Source organism: Bos indicus x Bos taurus, chromosome 17 (genome assembly GCF_003369695.1).
Source record: "Bos indicus x Bos taurus breed Angus x Brahman F1 hybrid chromosome 17, Bos_hybrid_MaternalHap_v2.0, whole genome shotgun sequence".
In the NCBI taxonomy this organism is placed as follows: Eukaryota; Metazoa; Chordata; class Mammalia; order Artiodactyla; family Bovidae; genus Bos; species Bos indicus x Bos taurus.
The window spans coordinates 2,962,818-2,977,933 of record NC_040092.1 but is presented as its reverse complement, the minus strand read 5'-3'; the positions used below and the strand labels follow the sequence as shown (position 1 = coordinate 2,977,933).

The 15,116-nt window shown below is 48.6% G+C and overlaps 2 protein-coding genes across 3 annotated transcripts in view; both read left to right on the top strand.

The window, feature by feature from the left end:
* RNF185 (ring finger protein 185) overlaps positions 1-4,038 on the top strand; it is a 30,172-nt gene extending 26,134 nt beyond the window's left edge. For both annotated transcript variants that reach the window (XM_027566266.1, XM_027566267.1), the window contains exon 7: positions 1,656-4,038. In XM_027566266.1, coding sequence (XP_027422067.1) covers positions 1,656-1,753 — 98 coding nt within the window. In that variant the 3' untranslated portion in view covers positions 1,754-4,038. The remainder of the gene's footprint in view (positions 1-1,655) is intronic.
* A 3,632-nt stretch (positions 4,039-7,670) lies between these two features.
* LIMK2 (LIM domain kinase 2) overlaps positions 7,671-15,116 on the top strand; it is a 54,562-nt gene continuing 47,116 nt past the window's right edge. Inside the window, exon 1 of the mRNA XM_027566257.1 lies at positions 7,671-7,861. Within this exon, the coding sequence (XP_027422058.1) occupies positions 7,846-7,861 (16 nt within the window). The 5' untranslated portion in view covers positions 7,671-7,845. The remainder of the gene's footprint in view (positions 7,862-15,116) is intronic.

Sequence of the window (15,116 nt, the reverse complement as noted above, 5' to 3'; positions counted from 1 at the left end):
GGGGTGCAATCAGCTCCATTTTACAAACCAGAAAACACTCAGTAGTGGTTCCCAAGATATTTCCCATGCCCCTAAAATGAAAAGAGATAAACTGTACCAGCTGAGTAGAAGCATCATCCTGGGCACATACGCCTCACCTTTGACCATTGAGGGCGGGGAGGGCAGGGAGACTGCATGGAGTCAGGACCTCTCGATTACTAGCATCTTTGGCCATTTTCCCCCAGGACACACATGGGGCTGGTCCTAAGTCCCAGCCCTTTGGGAACTCTGCCTGGGTCTGCCACCTGCTTCTGCCTTTCTCCCTTTAGCTAGCTTGCGTGCCAGCTCGTTCAGTGTCGGGCAGGGTGGCGAGGTAGATGCCCTGGGCTCTGTTACAGTCTGATGCCCGGGCCTAGATCATGACCCTGGAGCTGCCAAGGCCACTGAGTGGAGCCCATGCTCACTGGGGCCTCCGGTGTGCAGGGCACAGTGCATGGTTCCGGACCAGGAGCTCACACTCTCAGGACAGGAGCCTCTCCTGAGCTGTCCATTCTTCTCGTACCTCCATCCTGGTGCTTGGCACGTGGCAGACAATCCATGAGTCTTTGTTGCCTTCCAGCCTGCCTGACTCCACCAGAGTGCCTCACTGGGGAGGAACGCAGCACCACACAATCTGGGGACTGGCCTTCCTGACTTCCTCCACCCCAGAAGTCTCTCCTCTGTCCATCTGCTGTTTCAGCAGAGGAGAGAGGTCCCGCAGCGCCGGGTGTGCTGTGCTCCAAAGGAGCCAGTCAGGGCCCTGGGAGGAGCAGGCGCCTGCCTGGCAGCACGGTTCCATCCAGCCTGGCCCAGTCTCACCTGGGCTTCCCAGGCGCACAGCCAGGCTGCCCTTGGGCCACTCCACCCCCCTGCCCCAGTCACAGGCGGTTTTCCCTGTCGTGTTGGGTACAGTTTGCTCAGCTGGGATGGAGATTCTCCTAACTCCTTGCCCCACAGGCAGGAGGAGGAGCTCTGTATAGTAGCTTTTCTCAGAGCGGAGAGGAGTGGAGACCCAGGCTCTCAGCCCACTTTTGCCCCGAGCCTGCTATGCACTAAGGGAGACAGGTCGTCTTGTCTGTCTGGGTGCTCATTCTTGCCTCTGAAAAAGGAAGGCACCCCACACGGGGCTCCGTGAAACACCTCCTGACTCACCAGTGCCAGAACCCGGAGATGGTGTGCAGAGGCTGAGAGCACAGCTGCGGGGTCTCCACCAGCTCATGGACCTTGAGATGTTGGGAAGGTCCCCTCATACCTGTGCTTCAGTTCTTGTTACACAAAATGGGATAAAAATACCTACCAGGCCGTAATGTGTACACTAAACAGCATACATCAGATACTTAACAGATCGCAGCTTTTCTTTTCTTCCTCTTAGACTTTCCTATTTTATGTGCACCTGCAGGCAAAAACCCTCTTAGGATAAACTGGAGACTTTTATCCTCATTGTTACATGATTCCACATTTTTCAAATAATTCTAATTTTGTTTTGTCTGATATTATTTGGGGTTGGAAATATTTTTAGTGTAGCAGGATTCTCTTGTAAAGAGACGAAGGTTGATGCTCTGGACTTCTGACCCCAGCGGGCAGTGTGCACAGCTGTAGCATTCTCACAGCCTCTCCCCTCCCTTGTGTCCCTCCAGCTGTCCCAGGAACGCCCCAGTACGTGGACGAGCAGTTCCTCTCACGCCTCTTCCTGTTTGTGGCCCTGGTGATCATGTTCTGGCTATTGATTGCCTAATGCTGGGCTCCCGGCCCACACCCACGGCAGGGCCGCTGGACCGGTGACACGCCACCCCCACTCTTGATGTTTGACTTCCTGGCTAATCCTGACCCCTGGAATCAGTGGGGTTAGTGACACATCAAGGAGTCTTGCTTCTCCATCAGAGTTTTGGGACTCAAGACCAGCCGTTGAGGACCCTGGAGTCTGGCCACTGCTGTAAACACCCTGCTGTAACCTCAGGCCTTGGCATCGAGTCCGTCTCTCACTGGTTACACCATGAAATCCGGTTCCAGCCAGCTCAGCAGGTCCTGACTCCACACAGGGGAGAAGCAGGAGAAGAGAAACTGTCCAGTTTCCCCCAAAGTTAACATTACAAAGACAAAGGGATGAGCCCAGTATGGGAACTTTCTTCCATCTCTTTAAATACCCCTTGGTGAGTGGCCTCTGAAGTCAGTGGGACTCCTTGAACAGAGAGGTTCCCCTGCCACATCCCAGTCCTGTTCTGTCCTGCTTCCTCCTCTTCCTCCTCCGCAGACATGCATGAAATTGCCGTTCTATTAAGAACCTAATTGCAGCAGCTGGAGCTGGGGTTGATTCATGAACTCACCGGAGACCCAAAGATATATTGCCTCTGGGCCTTGTTCAATGTCTTCGGCTCCAGAGTGGCCTGAATGACCTCCTGATTTCCTGACGTAGATTACCTGCAGAGACATGTGGTTGCCCATCACCTTACCCTCCAGAACGGTGCACATCTGCCTCCTGCTCGGGGGCACCAACCCAGGTGATTGCCGAGCCCGGGACCGACTGCATCTTAGGAACGATCTGCTGTGGAACTCAGGTGGGGTTCCGAGCTCGGGTGCAGAAAGGATTGAGCAAGCAGCCATCCCAAAGGCCGCAGAAGCTCTGGGTGCATCCTCTCCCAGACCCCCCAGAGGATACTAGGGGGCCGTGTTGAGTCATCCCAGCAGCATGTTGAAGACCACTCTCCTCAGAAGCCAGATTGTCCTTACTGAAGAGGCAGGGAGGGGGAGACCGGCATGTGACTCTGATTTTGGTATGGCTCCAAGACCTTCTGTGTGTGTGCTAAAACCAGGGGAGCACGCACCTCCAGAGCCCCTGGTGTTTTGTAGAGCCGGGCGCAGAGACCAGGAGCCTCAGCATGATAAGAGGATGCAGTCTTCCCGTGGAAACCTTCCCCTGGAAACGTCCAGGGAAGCCATTCGTCCCCAGCCCTTGATCTGATTTTCACTCTGAATCTGATTGAGGAAGAGTGGTGCCGGCAGCAAGCCAGTTTACCGGGTGGGATGGATCTCGCTCTGCTGGTCTGGCCTCTTCCTAGAAATCTAGTCTCTTGCAGGAGAGACCCTCGGGATGGGGGGAGGTGGATTTACTCTGGGGCTCTCTCCCTTCACCGGTCCACACTGCTCCTGGGTTTACCCCAGTTGAGAGCCCCACCTAGTGTGTGTTCCAGATACGGCTCTGCACAGCCTGTGGAAACCGAGACCTGGAGGAAGATGAGGGAGGCCCTCTGCCCTCTTCACTGCAGCCCCCTTCCCCAGCCCCGTACCTTTCAATGCCAGAGCTCAGTGTTCAAACCGACAAAACACAAGTATTGAATAGGTGGTTCATTTACCGAGCCCATTTGGTAGGAATAAGCCACCTGCTTTACAGTGTGCCTGATGGATTTTAAACATTCTCTGGGCGCCCACAGAAGAGTGCTCTTTTTCTCACCTCTGGAAATCCCCAAAGTGTGAGGCCCCCTGAAGTTTCTCAGTGCGATGGCCCCACCTAGTGATGGGCAAGAGGACTTCAGTTGGATGGATCCAACAGAAATGGGTCTGCAGAAGAAAGGTTAAAGAAAGAAGGGTTGCAGGTAGGAAGACAAATAATTTGGACCCGTCAGTGAAGTGGAGTGAGCCCAGGAGAGCTCCACCAGCAAAGGCATCCCAGGAAACTGTTAGAAAAGCCAGGTTGGCCCTGTGCTAATCTTGAACCTTGCAGGTCCCCACTTGCCCTCTGCCAGGAGTTGGGGCAGGAGAGCCGGCTTGGGACTGCTGGCCCAGCCCCGACAGGGAGCCCCCTTCCACCACTCCCCCACCCCCATCCCCCACAGGCTCACCACAGCGCCTCTCTGCCGAGGCAGTTTTCCTTTCTTCTGTGTGTGTTTTATGTTCTTGGTCCCCAGCCCCTCCTGCCACCTATCAGAAAACAACACCGTGTACAGTGGCACACCTTGACCAGTCACTAATTTTCACTGTTGTGAAAGTGATTTGATTTAGAATTAAACAAATGGTTTTACATAACTGTGAGCTGTGGAGTTTCTGTGTCAGGGGAGTGGGGGTATAGGCTGGGGACTCATCACGCTGGTCTGGCCTCTTCAAAGCACCTTTGTGTCCTCAGGAATGTTAAACTGAGGATGGAAGTCTTCAAACACCTGTGGATAATTAGAAATGAGAAGCTTAGGTTGGAGGCCTGGTTTCATAGACAGCCCCACCCAAGTTGTGACCTGTCTGGCAGGCAGACCCAGTTCTGATAAGTGTGTGGAAATCTGAAGCTTGCAGGCTGCCACAATGGAGCCTGGCTTGTGGCCCGAAAGAGCCTTGAGGAAAATTGGGTTGTTGAGTGTCAGCATGTCTCTCCATGTTCCTTGACGAGGCAGGCTGTCTTGTCCTCCAGCCGTGCCCTCCACCTTGAGCAGGGGCCGTGCTGCTCTGTGGAGTTCCTTGGAAGACGGTGGGATTACAAACCTGGCCCAGCCTCAGGCTCCCCAGCACATCAGAGCTATAGGTCATCCCTCTGAAAGGAGCTCTCTTCACCCTCTTAAACTTTGACCTCAGAGTTACCAAGTTGAATAGTGTCAAGATGTAGTAGAAAATTTGAAGATAAGGGAGCTCTAGGAGTTGATAAACCCAGTAAGAAAAGGAAACAAAGCACAGAAGAACAGGACAGTAAAGCCTCCATGGAGCAGTCTGCCAGCCCCAGTAACCGTCAACACAGGTCCAGCCTTAATTTATCCCCACGCTCACACTTCCTCTCCAATTCATTTGTCCTGTTAGAACACTGTTTGGAAGCAAATTCTAGTCATAGCCCATCAATTAAGTATTTCAATGTGCATCTCAATAATGATTTTTTTAAAACTAAAATACTTTTCATGTACCTTTAAAAATTAATGGTACTTCCTTAATATCATGTATCTAATCATTGTTCAAATCTTCCTAGTTGTCTCATAACTTTTTCGTATAGTCTGTTGAGATCCAAAATAGACCCATACATTGGTATTGGATGTCTTAAGTCTCTATTATATCTGTATGGTCCTTTTCCATCTCTTTTCTTTCCCTTGGGGTTTATTTGTTAAGGAAACCAGTTCATTTGTCCTGTTGAGTTTTCTGCGGCTTCGCTTTTGCTGTTCGCATCACCATGATATTAACCAAGTCTACTTACGCTTGTATTTCCTGTAAGTTGGTTGTTAAGTCTAGAGACTTGGCCAGATTCAGGCTTTATTTTTTGTTTATTTTGTAAGACTGTGTCATAAGTGGTGGTGTATACTTGCTGCATCATATCAGGAGACACATAATGTCTGGTAGTCCCTCTTTGTGATGTTAGCAGCCTTTCCTGATCACTGTCTAGATGTTCTCTGCGCTGTGCAACACAGTAATTGCTAGCCATGGGTGGCTGTCAGTCTCCTGAAATGTTGCTAGTGGCCTGAAGAACTGAATTTTTAATCTTAATTTAAAATCTCACATATGGCTAGTGGCTACCACACTGGACAGTGCAGATTTAGATTAGTTCACAGGGGTTGCAAAATGATATACTTGAAAATAACAATGTGTTAAGAGTTTAGAAACAAGACTGCACTTCTGGCAGAATGGGACAACAGAACTACAGAGGACATGGGGAGCAGTGGGGTCAGTGGGCACAGCTGGTGGCTGTAGGCATGGCAGAATGGCACTGGGGCAGAATGCGTTCAGGAAGAAGCAGAGTCCTGGGGAGACGGGAGTAGGAAGAGAAGGCTTTAGGGTGAGATGTGGTTAGCTCATGAGGGCCTGGTTTGGCTGTTATTTTGTAGGCAGTGGAGAGCTATCACAGGTTTTTGAGCAGAGAGGTGACAGAAGCGTAACTCTGGACGATTCATCAGTCCATTTTAGGTAGGATGATTCAGGGAGAGGAGATTACAGATCCTAGACTGATTTGGTTTGAAGCACATGGAAATGACACGGAGTGTCTGGCTGTTGACCAGTAGACCAGTTCCCTCAGGATGGCAGAGCTTCTTGCACCTTAAGCTGGTGTTAGGGCCCAGGTTTCCATTTCTGTCAGCCCAGAGAGTTGATCGTGAGTCAGTCAGCAGTATCTGGCCTCAAGGACTGACCAAGCCATGGTCATGTAGTCAAACTGGACAGTTGACTTGGTACCAGAAACGCAAGGGGCCTTCTCTCTGCACACACAGGTCTTTTCTGCCTTCTAGAACTCCCTTTGAGTTCAGTGCTTTTGAAATGTTCTTTGTGTCCATGTTGAAAAGCTTTCTCTGGGTTATGTCATTTCTATAGACTGCTGTTCTCTTCCTTTCCATTTTAACTTGTGTTTCTCAGAGTTCCCTCAGCTTCCCAGGGGGCAACTTGGGGGAGTTGTTTATCCCCTCACTCCCAGTGGGTGAAGACCATGAGGTTTGAGATGGGAAAGAAGGGAGAGAGAGTGAGGAAGGAGATGAAACAGACCTGGGTACCTTGCTTTGGGGCAGAGAGAGAGGGAAAGCCTCCCAGGGGTCTTGATTCCAAGGCTGCCAGTGCCTGGGTGTCTGGGAAAATATAGTGTAACCTCTTCCATGTGCAGGACAAATAAAAGTCCCGTGCCTTTTGTCTAGCCCTGAGGTGGCTTGTCAGGAGAGTTCCCTGGATCCCCATCACTTTAACTTAACACACAGTTTCGTCTTTACTATATCAGAGCAGAGATTTCCTCAGACACTAAAGCCAGCTGCTGAAGAAGTTTCCCAGGAACTAACAGAAGTCAGACATATCTCCGCCACTGCCCCTCAGCACTTTCTTCACACTCAGGACATCAGTGGCCCATCTGACCTGCATCTGGTTTGGACTACATGGTTAGGGCAAGAGGGAAGAGAACTGTGCTCACCTTTGCTGGGACTGGAGTCAGTGGGATGAACTTCGTCATTGGTGGGCGTGTCCTGATTCATTTCCTTGGGCCCCCTTCCTGTCCCTTCCTTGTCATTTGTACACTTTCTCATGACCTAAATCTGATCTAAGAAAAGACCCAGCACAAGAGAATCAGACAGGAAGGACCTCAGGGACCAGCTGATGTGGTCAACCCTTCATCACACAGGGAACCAAATCCAGTGAGGGAAGTGGCCATCAGCCAGGTAGTGGCTGCCAGAAACCAGTCTGTTGTCCTAAATCCTGGTCCAGGGCTCTTCTCTACAAAAAGGAATCCGAAAAGGGTGAATCCAGACCACAGGTATATTTCCACTGGAAGATCTGGTGTTTCGGAGTCATTTATGTACATACTTGGCTTGCTAAGGATCTGCCACCGAGTGTGAGCTTGCTTCTAGACAAGTGACTTCTCTGAGCTGGAAGCTTCTAAGAAAAGCTCACCCTCCACCACCCTACCCAAAGCTATTTGAGGGGTAAACCTGGTTTCTCCAGATTCATATTCTTGATTCTTGCTCTACTGAAAAGAGCTTTGAACTGGAGATTAAGAGCCTGTGTTCGCATTCCAGCTCAGCTCATTTTGAGGTAGTCAAACTTGACCCTTTAGCCCTCTTTTCTTCATCCTTAAAATGGGTAGAGGGTCCTCTGAGTTAGGTCTCGGGCCTGCTCTGAATCGCCCTCACCAGTTCGGGCACCCAAGGCGGGCGCCTCTAGCGCTAGGGGGCGCTAGGGCTGCCACAGAGCCGAGTCAGGGGGCGGGGCCTGGCCTCGGCTGGGCGGGGCGTCGGCGGGCGGGCCCCGTTCCAGGTGCGGGTTTGGTCCTCACCGGGCGCCGTAAGCGGTGCAACCCGCTCGCACCCGGGGCTGAGGTCCTCCCGCGCCTGAGGCGGCGGCGGGAGCTTCGCCGAGCTGGTGTGGCAGCGGTCTCCTCCTCATTTCCGCGCCTCCGGGACCATGGCGGCGCAGGCAGGTAAGAAAAGGCCGCGTCGTCCTGTCCTTGGCTCGGGGCGCCTGAGGGGAGCTGGCGACCTCTCGGGGGTTTCTGTCTGTGTGGTCCCTGCTCCTCTGAGGGATAATTTGGCGAGTGAGCGCAGCGCTCCCCGAAGACTCGGAGGTTGTGGGGGGCGGGGAAGAGGGCTCGCGAGAAGTGGGGGGCTAGCGGAGTGGGTCGGTTTCCCGCTAGCTGAAGTCCCTGAGGGGGGGAATGCCGGGGAGCATCTTTTTCTGTGGCCCTAGGGGCCGCAGGTCCTCAAATTAAAACTCTGGAAGCTGAGGAGCTCGGGTTTCCTTAGAGTGAGGGGTTTGAGGGAACATGGAGAGCACGGGAACCTCAGAGTTTGAGGCAGTTCTGAGGGAATGGAGAGTTTTCCCGGGTAATGGGTTTTCTGTGGAAAATTGCGGAGAGAATGGCTTTCCCCATGGGATCCAAGGCTTCTGGCGGGTATGTTGCGGTCGGTCTCCTGGGCGTTCGGATTCTTTGAGGAAGTAAGCAGTGTGGGCTCCTTGGGGGTTTAGGAAGCGATGGAAGATAGGGAGAGTGCATCTTTCTGGGGCAAGTAGGCCCCCGCCCCGGGGCCCTCACGGGGTCCCTCTGAGAGCAGAGAGGAATGTGGGCCAACACCTCCTAAAAGGAAGTATCTAAGGGTGAAGGGTAGCTTCAGGGTTAGGTTGGCTGGGCCTGCAGTCCCCTCCCCATCACCTCACACCACCCTGCAGCTTCCTGCCCTCCTTGTCTGTCCCCCAGCACCAGGACCTTACTGTTTCCCAGCCACCTGTGTGGGTGGCCCATCCTCTAGGTCGACCAGGGTCAGCATCCAGAAGCTTTCTAGAGCTGACAGGAGGGAATAGTGGCGGAGGGAGACTGTCCTGGATATCTGCCCCCTGCTTCCTGGCTTTCAGCTTGTGGACAGTCACTTCCTCCATCCTGAATACAAGGAGCAGGCCACCAGTGGGTCACTTCCTCACCATGGGAGCATGGCATTTTCTCCTTATTCTTGATAATAGGCTTCTGGAGAAAGAGGGCTAGGGGTAGACATGCTGCCTGTCTCTTCCTGTTTTACCTTTGTTTTTTAGCTTCCAGAGTTTCTTCATCTCAAATGATTTCTAATTTTTTTTTAACTTCTAGGTAATGTCGGTTCCCTGTCTTGAACTTTGATTCTCAGAAACTTGTGAAAGATCTTAGAGTGCAGTAATGTTTATTGGCTCTTTCTCTGAAGGAACTGAAAAGCTGTCCGGAGGTATTAGTGCTCCTGGATGCATTAGTTTGTACATTCTTCCTTAAAAATATTTATTGGATACTTCTGAACCACGCGCTTAGCCAAGCGCTGAGAAATATAAACAAAACAGACACAGTTCTTACCTTTATGGTGCTTACACTCCTAGAGATGAACAGTAAATAAATGAGGTGAGCAATTGAGATAATTGCAGTAAGATTGCACCAGGGGCAAGTGGAGTGGATAGGGAATACATTCCTTCAAAAAGCAAGTTTATACTGAGCCCTGAAGATAAGAAGTTAGTCCAGCTAAGAAAGGGCAAAGAACTTTCCAAGCAGAGGGAACATTAAAAAGGTCCCGGGGCAGGAAGGCACGTGGTGCCTTTGAAGAGCTATGAGAAGGTCAGTATGGCTGTATTATGGGAGAGGAGACTAAGGTTCAGAAATTGCTTGTTCAAGGTTGCAAAGTAAACCAAGTAAATGGCGTTGGTCAAAATTCATATTTTCCAGCTTCAAATATGGTGCATCATCCTCTCTATATCACAAGCACTAGAATGAAGTTGCTCATGGAGTCAGAGAAGGAAGTGGGACTTAAACTTTTACTTGTCATGTCTGAACTGTGTTCCAAGACAACTCAGATTCTTGTGTAACAGGAGAATCAGCAACAAAGAAATCAAATATTTGCTGAGTACCTATGGTGTCTAAGGCACTGGGCTGGGTCCAAGTGTTACAGATGCTAGAGATAATGTAACTCTCCTCATTTTATATGTAAAGAAACTGAGGCCCAGGGAGGAAGATGGATTTGTCTTGGGTCACTCAACTAGTGGTAGAGCCAGGACTAACCTTTGACCTGTCCAGTGCTCTTTCCAATAGTCCAAAGTCCTTGAGGTGTACAGGGTCTGGCACACAGTAGGCCCTTGGTAAATATTTGTGGAAATGAATAATATGTGGTTTGTGCCTTTGAGATATTCACTATTTAGAGTAATTAAGGAAAAAAAAAAAAAACAAATCAAGACAAGCTATTATGAGTCCTGTAGGTGACAACATTTTGTGTGTGTGTATTAGTCGCTCAATCATGTCCAACTCTTTGTGATCCCATGGACTGTAGCCTGTTAGGCTCCTCTGTCCATGGGATTTCCCAGCAAGAATACTGGAATGAGTAGCCATTCCCTTCTCCAGGGGATCTTTCTGATCCAGGGATGGAACCTGCATCTCCTACATTGGAGGCAGATTCTTTTAATATCTGAGCCACCAGGGAAGCTTTCAGGTGATAACACTAGGGAATTTCAAAGGTGAAGGAGAACTTTATTCATACATTCATCCCACAAATATATATTAAGTTCCTATTGTATACCAAACACTTCTAGGCCTGGGGGATTCAGCACAGAGCAAGATAGATCAAATCCCTTCCCTCATGAAGTGTATGTTCTGGTGGTGAGAGATAGACAGTAAGTAAATATATGAATATCATATGTCAGGGGTAACTGCTTGGAAGAGAAATGAAGTATGATAAGGGCATAGGTGCAGTGGGAGGTCATGAGAACCTCTGTGGTTAATGCCATCTGAGCAGAGAAATGAAACGTATCTGGGGGAAGAAGATTTTAGACAAGGTATACAAGAAAATGAGCAAAGACTCTGAGCCAGGAATGTGCTTGGCATGTGAAGAACAGCATGGTGTCCAGAGTGGCTATCCGATTTGTTCAGGGAATACTTGAGGGTAAGATTTGAGAAATCTTAGGTAGGTTAAAGAAAGGGGGATGGGATTTAGCAGGTTGATATCCTGGTAAGGGAGAAACTGTGGGAGTACAATTGCAAAGGCTGGTGAGTTTCAAGATCTTCACAAGGGGTGGTGACTTGATATGTAGGTAGAGACAAAGATTGGAAGGTGTGGGAGTCGTAGGAAGTGGAATGTAAAGCTGAGAAGGTGCGTGAAGCCAGCCTGGAGGTTTTAATGCCAGGCTTGTAGAATTTTCTGGTCTGCAGTAGAGACCATAGGTTTAGTGGCATGATGTGGGTATTTTATGTTTAGACTATCAGTTTGTTTTTGGTGGGCACGATGAATTGGACAAGGGTGAGGAAGAGCACCAGTCTGGAGTAGGGTACTTTGGGCCCTGAGCTGAGCTTGTTAGTGATAGGAATGGAGAAGGAGGCACCAACTAGAGGAAATGCCTTTTGTCATGATCAGGACAGGGTGACACGAATGGCCCTGGATATGGGATGGAGGGAGCAAGATAGGGTCCAAGAAGACCACAAGGTTTTAAAGCTGAATAGAAACCCATCATAGAATAGAAACCCAACTGTTAGGTTTCCACATTCCTGGTGGGTTGTCTGCCTTTTCTGGAGGCTAGGCTGGTTTTAGCCCAGGCTTCTGATCAGTGCAAACTGAGGCAGGGAGCTCAGGCTCAGACATACTAGGGAGGTGTGGGGTCCACCCCAGGTATCACTTTGGCATTTCACTGAGAGGACAGGGAACTGTACAAGTCTCTTATAAGTCTGTTCTTTCCCACTTTTGACATTTCTTTATACAGTAGCAAGAATTAGACTCTTACCTATTCATTCACATCCAGCAGTAGCTAAACATGAAACCATTGCTTGATTCTATTAAAATAAACCTTGAACATCCATCCTGGGATTCTGTTTGGTCAGATCTTTCTGGCCATGATTTATTTTTCCAGGAAAGAAAGTCTAGAATGTAGTTAAAGACATAGACTTTGGAGTTAGCAGACCCTGTGGTTTAATTCCAGCTCTAACACTTGCTAATGGACCATTTCTATTTCATTTTTAGTAAAATGGAAACAATACTAGTCCTTATTTCATGGAATCCTTATTTTTGATTTTTAGTTTTTAGTCACTCAAGTTGTGTCCAACTCTTTGAGACCCCATGGACTGTCAGACTCCTCTGACAGTCTATCCCGCCAGACTCCTCTGTCCATGGAATTCTCCAGGCAAGAATACTGGAGTGGGTTGCCATTTCCTCCTCCAGGGGATTTTTCCAACCATGTTCGTTTAGTTCATGCTTGCATAATGCTTAGAACACTGCCTGACACGTAATAAGGACTCAAAGTAATTCTTCTCTGCCGTTGACAATGGGTTGAGAATGACCATTGAAGAGTGTACGATTGGTTAACCAGGTTCACCAATTTGTAGCCCTTCCCCCAGATAAGAAAATGCCCACTCATTCACAGCTAAGTAAACTTGTTGGAAGTGAGAACCTGAGTGCCCCAAAGCTGCAAAAACCACCTGTCTTGTTTGTGTCTCTACCAAATATCTTAGTCCTCTACCAAGCTTGCCCTGCCCCCAGCACCTGGTTTGTCCCTCTTCGAGGTCTGTTATTTTTGTACATGTCCTTGCCCCTTATCCTCATGAAGGGCCCCAGAAGTTTGTGGCCTACTTTGTGTCTTGCATGTGGGCACATAGAAAACATTTGCTGAATTTGTTTTGAAAACCTCCCCTTCAGATTTTAGAGGCAGTGGGTTTTTTGTGTTTTTGGTTTTTTTTTTTTTGGCCGCATGGCATATAGGATCTTAGTTCTCCCATCAGGAATTGAACCTGTGTCCCCTGCAGTGGAAATGCGGAGTCTTAACCACTGGACCACCAGGAAAATCCTGAGGCTAGTGTATTTAATAGCTCAACTGTTTCCCCAGCCAACTCCCTAGGTATACAGGAAAGAAAGAAGGAAAGCTACTCACAATTCAGTTGCCAACTAAGTGCCAGGCACTGTGGGAGGTATTTTCATGTAATGTATGTCTCTTAATTCTCTTGGTAATGCTGTAAGGTGGATGATATTATCCTCTTTTTAAAGATTAAGAGACAAGGGAGGTGAAAAAGGTGAAGAGGATTAAGAGGTACAAATCTCTAGTTATAAAATAAGCCACAGGGATGTAATATACAGAATAAGGAATATGGTCAATAACATTGTAGTAACTTTGTACAGAAACAGGTGGTTACTGAGTGTGGTGATCATTTCATAATGTACACAGACATCACATCACTATACAGTACACCCAAAACTAACACAATGTGCTGCTGCTGCTGCTAAGTCGCTTCAGTCGTGGCCGACTCTGTGTGACCCAATGGACGGCAGCCCACCAGGCTCCCCCGTCACTGGGATTCTCCAGGCAAGAACACTGGAGTGGGTTGCCATTTCCTTCTCCAATGCATGAAAGTGAAAAGTGAAAGTGAAGTCCCTCAGTGACCCCATGGACTGCAGCCTACCAGGCTCCTCTGTCCATGGATTTTCCAGGCAAGAGTATTGGAGTGCCGTGCCATTGCCTTCTCCGAACATAATATATATCAACTATATTTCAATTTAAAATCTTAACTGATAGGAACGGGGGGAGAAAGTTATTTGTTTACTTTCTTAAAAAAAAAAACTTTAAGACACAGGATCTGAGAGGTTAAATAATTTGCACAAGGACACAGAGTCAGGTTTCAAACCCAGGTCTAATTCCAGTTCTTCTGCTTAACCCTTAGAAATGTTTCCCAATAAACTAAAGAAGGGCAGAAGGGAACAACAGCAAGAACAAAACCTTCTGAGATTCCTGTGTTTGTGCCTTGACCTGAAAAATGAGAGGCCCCTGGTTTGGTGTCATAGACCCTCAGAATTAGTAAGAATAATCTGATCCCTCCTTTCATGAAGAATCTAAGGTCCAGATAAGTCCATAAGCATCTTTAAAAATCATCTACTTTTTCTTCCTTAGACACTCCCTTTGGTATATTTGGGAAGCTAGTGAGGAGGAAAATTCTTTGGTATGCAGAGAAGAGTATCTACTGGAACATAAATCATTATTGTTAGTCTTGTTGGTAGTCACTTCATTAAAATGTGATATTTTTTCTCTTGGCTGTTTCCTACCAGTTGCTGCCCTGCCCATTTGCTTCCTGCTTTATCCCTAAACAAATCAGATTTCTATACCTGACCTGTCAACTCCCAGGGGGCACAGCAGTCACCATACTTGTTTTGTGCTGCACGGAATTGGCTGGGTTTTGTTCCTGGTTCTCATTGTCTAGTGGAACATGAGAAGCACCATTGATTTTTTTTCTCAAGTGAAAGGATAAAATCTGTACATGTTGGTTCAGGTCAGGCTTTATGGTTTCATGAGCTCTCAGCGCTTGAAATTTCTCACCACTTTGAAGTCAGGAAAGGACTAGTTTGCAGAAACCCAACTCTTAGCTCAAGATTAAGGTGAATTTTAGTGTCTTATGGGAAACACACTGGCTCTGAGTTGGGGTGGCAGGCTGAGCCTTCCACAGAGTAACTGTAGTCTTGAGCAAGTCTCAGCTTATTTGAGGCTGCCTAGGGTCATGAACTGAGAAGGCGATGGCACCCCACTCCAGTACTCTTGCCTGGAAAGTCCCATGGATAGAGGAGCCTGGTGGGCTGCAGTCCATGGGGTTGCGAAGAGTCAGACACGACTGAGCGACTTCACTTTCACTTTTCACTTTCAAGCGTTGGAGAAGGAAATGGCAACCCACTCCAGTGTTCTTGCCTGGAGAATCCCAGGGACAGGGGAGCCTGGTGGGCTGCTGTGTATGGGGTCGCACAGAGTCTGACACAACTGAAGCGACTTAGCAGCAGCAGCAGCAGCAGGGTCATGAAACGGAGAAGGCAATGGCACCCTACTCCAGTACTCTTGCCTGGAAAATCCCATGGATGGAGGAGCCTAGTAGGCTGCAATCCATGTGGTCGCTAAGAGTCGGATACAACTGAACGACTTCACTTTCACTTTTCACTTTCATGCATTGGAGAAGGAAATGGCAACCCACTCCAGTGTTCTTACCTTGAGAATCCCAGTGACGGGGGAGCCTGGTGGGCTGCCATCTATGAGGTCGCACAGAATCAGACACAACTGAAGCAACTTAGCAGCAGCAGTAGAGTCATGAAAATCTTAAAAGGTCTGGTGGTCTCAGAACTTAGGTTTGAGCCTTTCTCATGGTTTGATAACTCAGTTATCCTCTGATCCCATTTATGTTTCAGAAAAATGAAAGGGTTAGGTTTGAATAGATGATTTTTAGC